Source organism: Mus caroli, chromosome 4 (genome assembly GCF_900094665.2).
Source record: "Mus caroli chromosome 4, CAROLI_EIJ_v1.1, whole genome shotgun sequence".
NCBI classification, from domain to species: domain Eukaryota; kingdom Metazoa; phylum Chordata; class Mammalia; order Rodentia; family Muridae; genus Mus; species Mus caroli.
The window spans coordinates 94,762,950-94,778,830 of record NC_034573.1 but is presented as its reverse complement, the minus strand read 5'-3'; the positions used below and the strand labels follow the sequence as shown (position 1 = coordinate 94,778,830).

The 15,881-nt window shown below is 41.3% G+C and overlaps 1 protein-coding gene across 10 annotated transcripts in view; it reads right to left on the bottom strand.

The window, feature by feature from the left end:
• Window positions 1–1,785: 1,785 nt before the first annotated feature.
• Window positions 1,786–15,881, bottom strand: part of Pde4b (phosphodiesterase 4B) — a 518,640-nt gene continuing 504,544 nt past the window's right edge. For 8 of the 10 annotated variants that reach the window (XM_021159265.2, XM_029475815.1, XM_029475816.1 and 5 more), the window contains 8 exons: window positions 13,319–13,497; window positions 11,841–11,939; window positions 11,540–11,704; window positions 9,665–9,764; window positions 7,685–7,839; window positions 7,471–7,593; window positions 6,606–6,788; window positions 1,786–4,070 (listed from right to left, as the gene is read on the bottom strand). In XM_021159265.2, coding sequence (XP_021014924.1) covers window positions 3,705–4,070; window positions 6,606–6,788; window positions 7,471–7,593; window positions 7,685–7,839; window positions 9,665–9,764; window positions 11,540–11,704; window positions 11,841–11,939; window positions 13,319–13,497 — 1,370 coding nt within the window. In that variant the 3' untranslated portion in view covers window positions 1,786–3,704. The remainder of the gene's footprint in view (window positions 4,071–6,605; window positions 6,789–7,470; window positions 7,594–7,684; window positions 7,840–9,664; window positions 9,765–11,539; window positions 11,705–11,840; window positions 11,940–13,318; window positions 13,498–15,881) is intronic. The other 2 variants (XM_021159266.2, XM_021159267.2) reach the window with 1 other exon arrangement.

Genomic DNA, 15,881 nt, shown 5'->3' with positions numbered 1-15,881 from the left:
CTTCTAGGGACTGAACTACCAACTTAAGAGTACCAGGGGTTACTCATGGCTCCTGCTGGATATGTAGCAGAGGATTGATTGCCTTATCTGGCATCACTGGGAGGGGAGCCCCTAAGTCCAGTGGAGGCTTGATGACTCAGGATAGGGGGACCTGGGGATGTGACTAGCGATTTCAAGGTCTTTCCATTCTGATTTCCCCATGGTAAAGACTGAAACTTGGAATTTTGTGCCAATTAACCCCCCCCCTTTCCCTCAGCTGTCTTTGTCAGAGTGTCTTATTGGCAGGAGATATTAAACTAGGATACATACATAATGGCTCATAGCTGTCTGTAACTCCAGTCCCAGACTACCCAATGCCTGCCCTCTTCTGGCCTCGGTGGGCACCAGATGTGCATCTAGAGCATAGACATACATGCAGACAAAACACCCATACTCATTAAATTGAAATAAATAAGTTTTAAAACGAGCAGAAATTAAAGGAGAAGTCAGTGGGAAGAATAAAACTAAGCAAGGCCCAAACTCATTGCTGGAAAACCATCCCACAGAGCGTGCCATGGGGTTCACAGTGACTACCGAAGGCTTCAGGCCTGCATGCCTTGGAGACAGAACCAGTGGGGTCATTGCTCTTTCCCTACATTACTGTCAGCTGGGGAGAATTAAAAGTCTGGTATGTAGGCCTCTAGGAAAAGCCACTTCAGGCTCTGGAGGAAACTAGAACCCAAACAGCATTAAAAACATGCACATTTTCCATGCCAAGGACCCTTTAGTAGAAAACAGAACAGAGAGCATTCTTAGGCATAATCATCAGCTATACTTTTTATACAAACTGTTTGTAACCAATTCCGTTTTGCCATTGTATCAGATAACAATGTCCAGTCAGAAACTGGATGGTGGGGAAGTCCTGGCTAGAACTAACAGGCAAGCTTTTGATTTTCTAAAGAAATTCAGCAATTTCCTCTTACCTAGGAATTCCTCTAGAGCAGACTCTCTCCTGGCCACAGGCCACTTACTTCTCTGTGGCTAAGTTAGTAAGAGCTACTCACTGAGTCTTTGTCACCTCCTACGTATGCACACACACACTCTGGGTGACTTATTTTAAAATGATGACTTTAAGACTTGATAACATTTAAATAGTTCTTTCTAGAACAGCATAACCTACCAGCAAAGGCACAGACAGTAGGCTGGGGTGTACACGAATATTTTTATGTGCTCTGAAGGTTGTGGTCTAGGTGACTCTTCTTGACTTCAGACTCTTCGTATGCCAAATGAATCAACAGGTTTCTCTACATTGAGCTAATGTACTAGGATTGGATTCTGTGAGTCACTGTGGTAGCCTACACAGCCTAGCTAAAGATGCCTTTTATTTACCTAAGAGATTAAACCCTTCAGAATTCTAAAGAGGTGGAAGGAAATGGTTCAAGATGAACAAAGTGGTTTTGCTTGTTAGTCTTCACCACCCTCCTTCCTGTACTGAGGAGTTGGGTGAATAATCTGCTGAGAAGAAAACAAAATGCTCTGAGCCATGGGACTTTTTGGACACAGAGAATACGAAACTTCAGTTGTGATTTGGATGAGCAAAGTGGCTTGCTTTTTTGTGAAGGATGGTAAAGAGGAAGAGGAAGAGGAAGAGGAAGAGGAAGAGGAGGAGGAGGAAGAGGAAGAAGAAGAAGAAGAAGAAGAAGAAGAAGAAGAAGAAGAAGAAGAAGAAGAAGAAGAAGAAGAAGAAGAAAAACAATCCTGCTTTAATATATTAGAGTTGACCATGAAATGAATGGGGCTACAATCTAATTTATTCATGCTTTTGTTTATTCAGCTCATATAAAAGTCTCTTAAGAATGCATTTGAGCACAATATATAATAGTAATAATATTATAACATACATTGTGAGAAACTTTTGAAAACAATATAACGTCCACCTGGAACAATGCAGTGTTACAGACGTACGAACCCATTGGTCATGCACATTTTGTGCCATTTTCTTTAACTATTGTCACAATGCTGAACTGAAGCATGACACGTATTTTTACAAACTGAAACTGACACCAGGAAGAGGCCTGACAAGTGTTATCAGAAGCTTCACATTGCGTCATTTACGACATCAGTTCACATTCTACGATAAAAATTCACATTGTCTTCTTGTTGCCTTTGATGAATTTGAACATGGCTCCGCTGCTCGTGAGCAGTATGGAGCCTAGCTCTTCCAAGTCAGTAGTTTGGGGATACTCAGTATCATCGGTGATCAAATGTAGTGTTGTTTATTTTTTTAAAAAACGAAAGCCACAATTAGAGCAGAGCCCAGTGAAAAACTCAACTCATGCATCCAGAGACTTGGATAGAACATGGGTGAAAAAAACCGACATCCCAGTGCTCCTAACCCCTACCAAACTATACAAAATAAAACTTCAGTATAAACCATTTAGTATCGAATATGATAATCCTGTTTGCAAAACCAGCTCATCAAAGGGTTGGGCAGAACTAGGGACTCAGACAAGGAAAGGGCAGACCCTTGGAACAACGACCATTCCTGTCCTTAACTGCTGATGGGGCTCCATGTTTCTCTTAAGCAATGTCTGGGATATATAATACACAATACAAAACATTACAAGAAAAGGTTGGAACTCTTAGGCAGAGTTTTCTACACAAATTTAACACCACCATTGGCAGGCAATGTTAGATATATAAATTAATAACTTACAAAACATTACAATATGTACATTATGTAATAAATACATGGTTATAAACAGGAAGAGAGGGAAGTGTTAGTGCGGGGGGGTGGGGGGGACAGTACAAGACAAAGACAGCAGCATTAAATTGAAAACAGTATGCTTGAGGGAGGGAGTTGGGGAGAAGAGGGATAACAGGTGCTGTGTAGCTCACAGTGGCCTGGGGGCTGGATGCAGCCATACACGCGGCCTTGTGTGACTGAGCACTCCATAGACTGATGGGAAATATCAGCTTTTCCACAGACCTCCTGGTGTGTTGAGCATGAGTTTAAAGCAAAGCAGAGAGACTTGCCAGGGAAAAACAGTGCTCAAAGCAGGCAAACAGCTAAGTTGCAGGGGCCACTACAGAGTCAGATTGGACAAAGAGAAGGAAGTAGCCTGTGGTTAAAACTGCATCTGTCCTGTCTATTTGCAAAAGTTAACTGGAGGAAAGCCAGAGATATTGCCCAAGAAAGAAGGGAAACTGCTTTCTTTCTTTTTCTTTTTCTTTTTTTTTCCAGAAAGACTCAAAAAAGTTTGTAGAAGTTGGTACTAAACTCTAGATATTCAACAGGCATTTCAAAGACACGAAAACATTTTACAAAAAAGGCACACAGGTTGGCAGACAACGGGTTGGGTGGTGAGATTTATAGATGAAGTTGTTAGTGAGTTCAGTCACCTGGCAGGACAGCTTCCCAACACCTAGTGCAGAGCAATCTCTCAGCTTTGTGTCCTCTGTTTTCAAGCCATTTAGCTTTGATGGGAACTGGCCTCTACTACCACATACAGCTGTGGGTCTCCGCCAAGCTTGCAGGCAAGGCAAGGCAGCATGGAACTGCTATTTACTTCACGGCTTGGCATTCTGGCTCCAAACTCAAGTAACTGGAAAGGCCAGGTGGCCTTTGTCCTGTGCAGGCCTTGGCCATGGTAGGTTGACCCTACCACTCAGCGGGCATGCTCGTCAAGGGTGGAATGTTCATCTCCACACAGAGGGAGAGAGATTTATGTGTCGATCGGACACTTGTCTTCTGTTGCAATGTCTAGGTCAGTCTCTTCCAGAGAATCCCTGTTCTCTGGATCGATCACACAAAGCGTCTTTGTGCTGCTGAAATAGCTGTGGCCTTCTCCCTCCTTTTCTGGTCCCTCAGAATCCTCTTCCTCAAGGGTCAGTTCGAACTGAAACTTCTCCATAAGTCCTTGGCAGTCCCTGCTCCTCTCATCCAGTGGTGGGGAAGGGCTCTGGGGTATCATACTCTGGTACCAGTTCCTGTTATCCTCTAGTGTATCCAGAATATCTTGAGCATCCGGTTGAACCAGGTCTGCCCAGGTCTCCCACAGTGGATGGACAATGTAGTCAATGAAGCCAACCTGGAGAAAAGGAGGACCACATATCTGTTACTGCATAGGCTCTTGAAAACCAGGCGCCCTGTCTTGGTTTCTATCTAAAGAGAGAAGGAGATCCAAGGGGACCAATAGTAAGAGATTTGTTTATTTAATTGCTTGCTATATGGTAGGCCCTGGAATGTATACAATATGTGCAAACACCTCTCAATCCTGCTGTTGGATGAGAGGGGTGGGGGATGAGCTAGGGTCTTTCGGGACATTATGTTTTATCTTTTCGCTCTGCTGGAAACCTTTCTCTATCAGTATTCTGGTATATGGCCAGTCATTTAATATATCCAAATTATATATACAAGAACTTTGGTCATATGTGAGAGTCTATCCTACCTCACCCCATATGTGCATGTCCATGTGCGTGTATGTACATGGTTATGTGTCTATATGTGTGTGTTTGTGTGTGTGTGTGGGGGGGAATGTGCCCATGCATGCACATATTATGACTTTCAATGATTCTTTTCCAACTTAATGAGCAAGACTCATACTAAAGTCTGCTGTTTACAAAGGAAGAAACCGAGAATTGTGGAGACCAAACATGGTACAGAGGTTAGCTTGGAAGTGGTAGACTTGGGCCTTAGTCTCTGCCTCGTCTGGCTCCAAAGCCTGTGTCCATCTCACTGCAACCGTCTTTCCTTTCACAGTTGCCAGCAGGGTCTGGGTGTAACTGGGAATAACTTTGTCACTACTTGGATTCTGTGAGTCATTCTCTGAAGGAAGCCCCAAGTCTGAAGTGTTCTGATTCAATATTCTCTCCCTGATAAACTATGAAATACGTCACCGTGCCAAGATGACAGGAGCTGGCCCTCCACCATTCTGGAACTTCTCAAGTCTTTGCCTTGTAGAGGGCTATTCAAAATAATAATAAAATACCTAAAAACGATTCAAAACCTAAGCAAACTAATCTTCCCAGTGTGATGACTGCTGCTATTGTTTAGGATTCATAGTGCATGCAGTCTTTTCTATCAGGAGAAAGAAGGAAAAGAAAAACAACTTAGCATTTCCTTTTGCTTGTGTGCAAGAGCATAAATCAAGGCTGTGACTCTGCTGTGGTTTACACAGGGGCTATGCATCCTGCAGGAGCTAGCTAAGCGGCCTTAAACTGACCTCCTCCCTGTCAGACAAACAGGAAACCTTGGGGACTGGGGCAGGTGAAGAGAATAGGCAGCAGTGAATGAGGGAATGGAATTCCCCTGTCAAGGTTGGGTGGGGCCGGAGGGAGAGATGCTGTGTTGGAACCAAAGGGGGATGAGGGATGAGCTAGGGTCTTTCGGGACATTATGTTTTATCTTTTCGCTCTGCTGGAAACCTTTCTCTATCAGTGATTTAATATATCCAGATTATATATACAAGAACTTTGGTCATATGTGAGAGTCTATCCTACCTCACCCCATATGTGCATGTCCATGTGCCTGTATGTACATGGTTATGTGTCTATATGAGTGTGTTTGTGTGTGTGGGGGGGGGATGTGCCCATGCATGCACATATTATAACTTTTAATGATTCTTTTCCAACTTAATGAGCAAGACTCATACTAAAGTCAGGGCAGCTGTGAGCTGCCCTAGTTACAGGAATTTGGCTGGATGATTCAGATATGACTTTGTTCCCACCCACTCATTTTTTTTTTTGCTTATCTCTTTATATACAGTTTGCAGGATTTTAGAGACCATTTTCAAAGTGCTTTCCAGGGACTAGAAAGAAGCCCACAGCAACAGACAAACATGCGTGACATAACACATCGCAGTCATTTAATTTCTCCACTTGCTTTGCTTTTAGTAAGAAACACTTCAACCTTTCATGGAAGATCGTTGCTAGTTGTTTATTCCCTAGGAAGTGGGATGAGAAAAAACCCCAAATACTTAGAACTTCTAGTAAGACGCTTTCTTTCCAGATCAAGCATAGGATGTTCAGCAGAGCCCATGAATTAAACAGCAGTGTGGATGAAGACATCAGGACACTTGGGGAGACCTGTCTACATGACAGAAAGGACAACTGGGTCACTAAGAAGTTGGCAAACTGAACCAAGAGGACAGCTGTTTATGTATTTGTGTGTTTGTTTGCTTGCCTTCCCTTACACTGGGAAGATACTTTGGCCACATTGCAATGGTGGGTCTTTTTCTCATCTGAAATGGTGACATCATGCTTGATTAAGGATTGAAACAGATGTGTGGGGAGCACCGATAAGGAGTTGAGCTCCTGGATGGAGAAGGGATGAGGAGAAATCTAGGCAGGGGGATGGAGAGTACAGGTGCTCATGTGTCCACCAAATCTGATGAGGTCTTAGATAACTGGAAACTTTGCTTAACACCTCACTTGAGAGACCATTCGTGGAGAAAGCAAAGGAATGATACATATGATGGAATTAAATGTATCATCCAATCATGTTTTATCATTTCACAACACACACACACACACACACACACACACACACACACACACACTGGCTTAAAGAAGGGAACAATTGGTAGAGCTCATAAAAACATTGAAAAAAGTCTCAGTGTAGATACCTGGGATTTTTCCACAGAAGCTGTGTGTTTATCACACATTGGGCTAATCTCCATTCCCCTCTCCCGTTCTTTGTCTCCCTGTTGGAAAAACTCCTCCATGATACGATCGGTCCATTGCCGATACAATTCCAAGGACTTGGTGGGGTTGCTCAGGTCTGCACAGTGTACCATGTTGCGAAGAACCTGAAATGGTCAAGTTTTGGAAAATCCCATAAAACTAAGCATCAATGCCACCAGAACATCTTATCCCTCTCATCTCAGGACACTTCATACCAAGAACATTTTAGTTGAATATAGTTACAATTCTACCATCAAAAGAGCAGTATTTCAATGGTGCTGGCCAGAGTTGGTTATTTACCACTAGAGAGCCTCAAAAGGGAAGTGTGTATATTTTCCTAGATTGACAGGTTTTGAGTTTAAAAACTGGAGGGAGTATTAGGTGTCAAATTCTGTTAACATTTCTTTCCTTAGTTTGGAAAGAATGCAAAGAATAACCCAAAGTAGTTACTTCTAGATTTTTCCATGTGTGGAAAAAGAACAGTCGATGGCAATTTGTTTAGCAAAATCAGATCTAACAAAGTTGCAGTTGGTGGGGTTTGTGTTCAAATGTGAGCTTTGAGGACCAATATTCACATATACCTTATTATAAATAGACACTGCAACTCAATTTTAGAACTAAACAATTCAATGAATACAGTATTTACCCCATAAATAAAATGATAAACTTTATTTTCTTAACTTGTTTTAAAGATATGCCCAAAGGTTAAGTAGTAACCTAGGTCATGCAGTTAACCAAATTTCTATTTTTGTTTTCTAAATACTGCTTGCTTTTGTTTAGTGTGGCTTTGTGTTAGACATCAGATACCTGTATCCGGTCAGTATAGTTGTCCAGGAGGAGAACACCGGAGCTTGTCACCTTCTTGGTTTCTACCATTGTTTTAAGGTCTGCCAGGAGGCTCATGTGTTTGGACATATCAGTTGCCAACACCTTGAGCAAAGACAGAATTAAAACTCTCAATCAAGTCAGTCTATACGAGAAAATGGCAAATGTAGGCAAGGGATGCAGGCTGGCATCTTACCATGTCAATCACCATTTTCCTGAGTGTCTGGCGTTGCTTCTTGGTAAGATTCTGAAAGATGTCGCAGTGTTCCTCTTGTAGCAATTTGAATCCCACAGCAAGGTGATGGTTTTCCAGCACAGATTCATCATTATACATCAAAGCAAGTTCAGAATCTAATAAAGAAAAATGATGATCATAAAAATGTAATAAAACTGTATAATGTAAACACTGGCATCGCTTCAATGTGAAATTTGATATAGTTTATTTTAAATTATTTCAAGAGTCATCATCCATAGGTCATTACATACTAGAGAAGCAGAGCAAAAAATGATTCCTGGAGATATTACAATATGAATTTTCTCTTTCATATGAGATGAAGAATTTAACATTTGATAAACTGTATTTTCATCTCAGCTTACAATTTCCTTTAAGTCTTTGTAAATTCTGTGTTTTGAAAAAGAATGAAATGAAAACACAGATGCGTTATCAAATGTATTAAGAATTTAAAACATGCTCACTTTCATATACACTCCCCAACCTCTGACAATTGTGAGTTTAGATCTTCAACTAACTCAATAATGTAGCTTTTGGAGGTTTCTATAAATATGACAATTGAGCATGAATATTTTTTAAAACAATGTTGATATTAGATTTTCCCTTTTTTAGGTTTCTATACTAGAAACTGCAATGGCTAGGCACCCAAACTATAACTTCCCTCTGCTTTATCTATATTTTGTCTGACACAGCTTTGTACCCAAGTGTATGGTCATCAAACTCATTAAGACATGTTTAATCTTAACTAAGAATAACAACCAACTGATGTAGAATGTGCCTACTATACAATAGTGCATACACTCTCTCTCTCTCTCTAGCTCTCTCTCTCTCTCTCTCTCTCTCTCTCTCTTTCTCAAAGGTCATTGCTTTCTCTGAAGTAATTTAAACTCCCTTGTTCTGTTAACCTTCTAGCCAAGGGCACTGATTTACAAATGTGCTTTATATTTCTCAGTACTGTAAGTAGCTATATTTCCCTTGAGAAACAAACTATCAGCATGTTAAATTAATGAAACTAACCCATACAAAGAGGCAGGTCACCCAAAGTTTATGTTGTTGATGTTTTTAAAAGACAAGAACAAGATATTAAAATTGAAAGAAGAAAACCAGTGTTCCCCAAGCTTAGTATATGCAGATATTTTGAAGATAAAGACAAGGAAAAACAACAGAAGGCCTCTTCTAGCAGGAAGCTCAGATAGTACTTTTAGAAAACTGCCAGCACTAGATGTCAATCATGATCATAATGAGATAACCAATATTATCAAAAGAAACTGTACGTAGAAATGGAGCATTAACTGAGACAATGAATGAATTCTGAATAGCATGAAAATCAAATGGTTTGAGTATGATAAAGCCCTGGGATAGCTTCAGATCCTGAGGCTGGTCAAACTAGGTCCTTCCCTTGCTTCTCCACTGTCTGCAGTCAAAGCCAGGCAGTTGGAAGAAAATGTGTAGACGTTTAATGACATTTCCTCTTGAACTCTCGGGGCCTATTCCCAGTGTTCCTTGAGGAATATTCCTTCTAGGCTGGAATGCTCAGGCCTAGTATCTCTGCCTATCATCCTGGATAGAGGGACACTTATGGTTTGCTATGTTATATCTGTTAGCTACACAAAAGACTGAGAGTCACTCTCACATACCCAAGCTTTCTCTTATCTTGCCAGGCCACTCCAAATCTTTTACTCTTTCTTTCCATATTGTATTTTTCCAAACTTTGGAGCTCTGTTTTTATGGCTTGCCTCTGTCCCGCTCCAAGTTCCCCATGCACCTCAACACACTGTGTTGACAAGCTGGACACAGTATCCAGGAAAAGCCTGAGCGATTTCCATGGAATGGAAGGATTACCTCATTATTGCCCTTGTTATTACCCATAATGAAAACATTAGGAGGAAAAGGCTGCAGTGAATCACAGAGTAATCCGGATTAACTGTGCAGTGGTGAACTCACTTGTATTGATGAGAAACTGATTGGAGACTCCAGGATGATCGACATCATGGATGGCAGCTGCAAAAATGGCAGCCAGGATTTCCAGGTCTGTGAAGACAGCCTGTGGGTTCAAAGGAGCCCATTAACTCTGCATCCAACGCGCCTGTCTCACTCTTCAGTTTCATCTCGTTCAAGTACCACATTTTACTCGAGTTGGGAGAGGCACTGCTGAATTTTATGAGAGCTCAGGATGTTGACTGAATTAAGCACAAGTCTCTGTGTATCAACATAAACTCTCTGATGTGAGAAGGATGACGGCCAGAGCTCATCTCATATTGAGTCCATGGGCGGAGGGTTGGGTAAGTCATTCGCACAATGTTGATGGTGCGTGTGGATGACTGTAGTTGGTGGCTTGGATTTATGGCAGTCCATAAATGATGCTTATGGACTGCAGCCTGTGCCAGTCAAAGAAGCAAGGCATACTGCTTGGGGAACATGGCAGACAGTAACCTTCATACCCAGGCAGGCTAAGTAACTAGGGGTGGAATAGGCTAAACTCTAGCCTTGGGAGATAAATGATAAAATGTTTGCCAATGTTTATTTTATAGTGAGGTTACAGGCTGTCATATATTTAGTAATTTACCTGCATGCCCACTGCATGTTTATTGTAGGCTACAGTTGATAACATTTCTAACAAACAAAACCTAATGTCATACTGCTCCGCATGTTCACACTGTCATGAAGACCTCCCTCTCTGTCCTCTTCCTTCCCCAGGTACAGTGATTTCAATCTTGTTCTTGTTAGGCACACAATGCTGCTGGTTCTTGAGCCTCTTTGAAGATATAACTCTTCTGTTCATTCAAATATTAACTGTCTTTCTATCTCTTCCCCGAAAGAGCAACACTATGACATATCAAGCATTCTACACTCCCTTTTCTAAGTCTGTAACACTCAGCCAATTTAGAGCCAAACAATAGTGATGTATAACACTAGGTGAATAGTGCTACCTGACTTCATGAATGTAAATACTGATTTTTTTCCATTGGGGGGTTAAATACCCTTACCTCCATCTCACATTAGCAAGTCGTCTTAGATGGCTTGTCTCAGATTATAAGAATGTCAAGCAATCAGTTTAGTCTTTCTCTAACTCCCAAACTGGGTCTGCCAAGGTGGCTGGATAAGGCATGGCCAGTCTTTTCTGGCAGCAGACAGTACATTTTGGATGTACCTAGTTACTCACTATTGCCATCTGCCCAGAGGTGGCATGGCTGGGCATATTACTAATTATGGTAGCTCATGAGAAAGTTTGAATTACAAGGGAAAGAGTCATAGCCATCTCCACAGAGGTTTTAGAGAGCAGTTTTTCTTAACTTCTGTCTGCTTTTGATTTTCAGTTACTACTTTGAATTCCTAGGAAAATAAGTCTATAGATGTTTATCCCTAATAGAGACTATACAGAAGATTGCATGTAACATATACATTATATTCTCCTCAGGACCTGGAATGAGTACATATTGGGCAATTCAGATGATTCCGTACAGTATATATGTACTGTATGACAGATAGTAAAGAAGATGCCTTGAGATACAGTGTATCCCTTACTAGGAATATGATGAAAATAAATCATGGGTCTAATTCATTGTCTCATAATTAAATAACTTTCAGATGGCAAAGATGAAAAAAGGAACATTACACTGGTACTGGAAAATGAGGAAAGCACAAGTGTTATCTATTTTCCTAAAGCCACTCAAATTGCTGAATGCCATAGCTACCAAAGAAGTAGTTCAAGTACCCAGGGTCATTCAAGAGCATCATTTCTATAAAGGTATTGCGCATTTATGATACTTTTTAAAAACTAGGATGGGTGGGTATGCAAAACAGACCGTAACTACTCACATCCAGTGCCGGCGTAGAAAGGAGAACATGAGTTGACTGGGCCACGTCAGCAGCATGCAGGCTGTTGTGATACGCCACATCAGAATGGTAATGGTCTTCTAAAGTCATCATGTAGGTTACAAAGGTGTCAGATGAGATTTTAAACGTCTTCAGAAGGTCTCTTTCCTATGTAGGAAAATGGATTCAGGTATGAATAAGTGGATGTCCAAACCAGAGAAAAGGCTGTCATAAAAGTAACATGGAGTATAAAATATAAAGAGCTCTGTTCCAAGATAATCGGTGTTTGCTCCATCTGTCTCACCTGGAATATGGCATACATGATGCATGTAAGGGGCCGATTATGTGAGTACCCAGCCACATTGAAGATGTTAAGGCCCCATTTGTTCAGGTCTTCCAGCTCCTGCAAATCAAAATGAGAGACATTTAAGAATAAGTTTTTTTTTTTAATGGTGTAAAATATTTTATAAGATTTTATTTGGGAGACATTAGCTCCCAAGTCTTTCATGCATTTGTTTAGAGTTCTGTTTGTATAAGAATCTGAGAATGGTGGGCTGGCTGTATATCCTCTTCATGATAACTACAAGTTTCTACACATTGTTAAGAAACACCCAAGTATGTTTGCGTTTATAGCTTGAGTTGCTGACCTATACTTGACAACACCTCATCTTCACCTGATGCTACTTTCAAAGGCAGTCAAATGTACACAGGCTTCTGGTCCTTTTCCCTGTCTCTCCCTGGCTATGTCAGCAATAGCTGCTGGGGGAAACTCTCCAGCCTTTGCTCATTGTCCCTGAAGTCAAATCAAGGGGACTCAGCTGCCAGAGGAGTGAGTAGAACTCAATCCTAACTCAGTAGTAATAGGTTATGAAGACTGCCTGGTATGGGTAATAGCTTAGAGTTTATGGACCACCCACAGACATGGAAAAAACATCATTTAGACATTTGCTGTGGTTTTATTCCAAAAATTATCTGCTGAGGGGAGTAACTTATTTCAATTTGAATAACTGGCCAGAGGCTTGGCTCAATGTTTAATCAACTTTTCTCTGATGGCAGTTTTCAGAATACCTCATGGAAGAAGATTTCCTCCAGGGAAGCTCACTTCATCCTTTGACTAGGCTGCAAGAAACTTAGCAGCCAGTGTCTGTGCAGCCTCCTACAGGAGTAATGAACGTTTCCAGTCCCTTCCTCCACTACTGGGTTTGGGCTTTAGTGGTCAGCATTGTCACAGGCTCTTCATGTTATCCCTAGCTCTGCCTACCAGGGCAGACTTTCTCCCTGGTGCCCAGAATACCTTCCCTCTTTGTCCTCTGGGCTAATACAGCCCAGCCTGCCAGCTTTCTCTGCATCCTCCCCAGCAGGATGTTCTGTCCACAAAGAACTCTTCGTTACTGAGACTGAGCCTATATTCAGGACAAAGGAACAGTCTTTTTGTATAGAAGGACCTTGGATAGGTGCTCCAGCAGTTAACTGAGAGGCTACTTCAGCCTCTGCATCATAAAACTCAATGACAAAGAATATGTGATCCCTCTTCTTTTATAAATCTTGAATGGTGTGTGTGTGTGTCCATGTGTGCTCCTCTGTGTGTGTGTGTGTGTCCCTGGGTGTCCCTGTGTATGAGTGTATGCATATGTGTGAGTGTGTGTGTGCATGTATGAGAGTCTGTGCGTGTATGTGCATGTGTGTGTGTGTGCATGTGTGTGTGTGCATGTGTGTGTGAATGTGTGTGTGTGTGAGTATGTAGTGGAGAGCTACACACACATGTGCCCAGCTCATACTCACCTTGGCTAGATGATCCTCATTCTCCGTGTTGACTCCGAAGCGTGAGATGCTTGTGTTGTTCAGGCTTGAGCTGTGCATCAGTTTCTTCACTCCACTTATCTGGGTCATGAGCTGCTGCTTCTTCTTCTTCTCCCTGTCCTTCTGCGTGGGAGATGGGATTTCCACATCGTTCTGCTTGTCTGCAACAGAACAGTGAACATGCTCTTCAGCACATATGTGCCAGTGTGCATGCAATAGCCTTCAGAACAACTTGAACCCTTTGTAATGGGCTTGAAATTTCGTAAAGAACCCTTGTAGCATAGCCTTACTTGACCTGCAGATGGGCCTGTGAAGCAGGTGGGAGACACATGAGTTGTTCCATGGCCAAAGTAAACTGAGACCCAGAGGAGCAAGTAACATAAGTAAGAAGTGGCACAGGTCAGACCCAAACCCCATCTTCCTCTATGTTCAGTGTAACCAGAATTACAATCACAGTTTCAACATGGAGTACCAATATTTATATAGAAAGTTTTCGTTAAAGTGAGTGACATATTTTTGTGCATAAAATGTTCATTAGTGGACACAGTGGCATGGGTTTGTGGTCCTGTACTGGGGAGGCAGAGGCAGGAGAACAAGGGTTCACAGACTTACATAATGAATTTGAGGCTAGCCTAGGATACATGAGACTCAGCTTAAAACAAATAGCACCAAAAAATTCATTGTAAGACAGGCCCCATTTAACAAAAGCCCATTTTATTATATTTTTATTCCTTTTTATGTAAAAATGCATATGAATTTAATTAGGCTCAGTTTAAATAAGAATATATATGTTAGAAAAATAAATGGTTTCATAACCTTCAAATAATTCTTTTAAAGCTTTGGTTCATTATCATTTGAGGTTTTGGGGAAGGTTATAATTTGATTTTCTTCATGTTTTGTGCCTATTAATTTTCTAATAAATAATAAGGCCTCTTATTCATAATAGGCACTTTAGTTCCTAATATGTTTATTGTTATTAACTATTGATAATCTCAGTTAGTTTTCTTTTAAATTTACAAGGTAAAAACAGAGCTAGTATTAATATAAATGAATATCTAGATGCATGTAAAATCTCTCCTGTATATCACTATTACCTATTAACTATCAAAAACTATTTCCCTTTGCAGGGAATTCTGAGTGCTTGTGATGTCTTGCTACAGGGACACCTGTAGGGGCACAAAGGTAGTGATTGGTTCCATTGCTGACCCAATCCTTCCTCAGACTAAATGATACCCATAGCTGAAATAGTTAATGTGGCTCTCAGAAGTGTGCACATTTATCTTTGCTTGTCACAGTGAAAATCAGTACAGCAGCAGCCTCCCCATTTGAGAATGGCATGCGTCCAGGTGACATGCTGGGACAGGGCTGACTTGCTTTCAGACTCCTGCAGATGATGGCATACCCATGTGTCCTCCTGGGGGGACATCTGCCTGCTCACAAGCCCTGGAGACATTCTGTCAAAGCAAAGCAAGCACAGCAAGATAGGGCCAGATTCATGCTCAGCCTACCACCTGGCTGTTGGGGGAACCAGTACCCCTGAAAGGCCTTGAGGAGCTAGCTCACAAGTCTATAACTTTTGATTAGAGAATTTTAGTCACTTCAATTAATTTAGAGGTTTTGAAAGTATTTGATGTCAAATGGCACTGAGAAAATTAAAACAATCCACAAATGTATAGGCCACACCCAAATCTATCTGCTATCTATCTATCTATCTATCTAAATTCCCCTTGCTGTCTGGATGATCGGAACTAGATTTGGGAACAAATAACAATCCCACACTCATTTCTCAGATGAAGTCAGCAATTTGCCCAAACTCAAAGGATGACCTAGTTAACAGATATTTATTCTGCAATTACTTTGTACATAGCAATTTAATAGCCCAGAGCCCAGGCCTTAGGGTTCCTGTGAAAAATCTTTTTCCAGTCTCTGGTGTGGAAAGTATATGTTATTTTACTTTTGAAGCTCCCTTTTTTTTCTGTCACTCCATGGCTAATAACTACCACTTTCTGCTAGAATGAAAGCCTGTGCTTTCCCCAACTACCGATCTTCACATTTGGTATAAAACGTTGTTGGATTCCCCAGTGCCTCTGCAGATTTAAGCATCTCTGGTGGGACCAGCAGCTTTTCTGGTTTGGGTTAATTAAAGGTTCCCTGCTCCAGTCAGTAACTGAGCACAACAACTGTTGTGCCTGGAACACGGCAATGAAGAAGAGCATTATACACCGTGGGATCAGTGACATTCATGGGTGTTCCCCTGAGCAATCACTGGAAGCAAGGCTTCCCCGACTTGGAATTTCCTCTGGTAAGCAATTAGCCAGATTCCTATGAAAACAACCTGAATCACAGACTCAAAAAAAAAACCCTCAGTAGATTAGCATTTCTAGTTGTCAGAATAATAGTGAAGACACCGTGGGCTACTTCAAAGCAAGCATGTAAACAATCAAAATAGCACATATGAGAACTGGTCTTAATCAAACACTGTTAGTGGTACAATTTGAAGGGTTTTGCTTGCTAGATCCTGTGAGCATGACAATTCTAAGTCTCT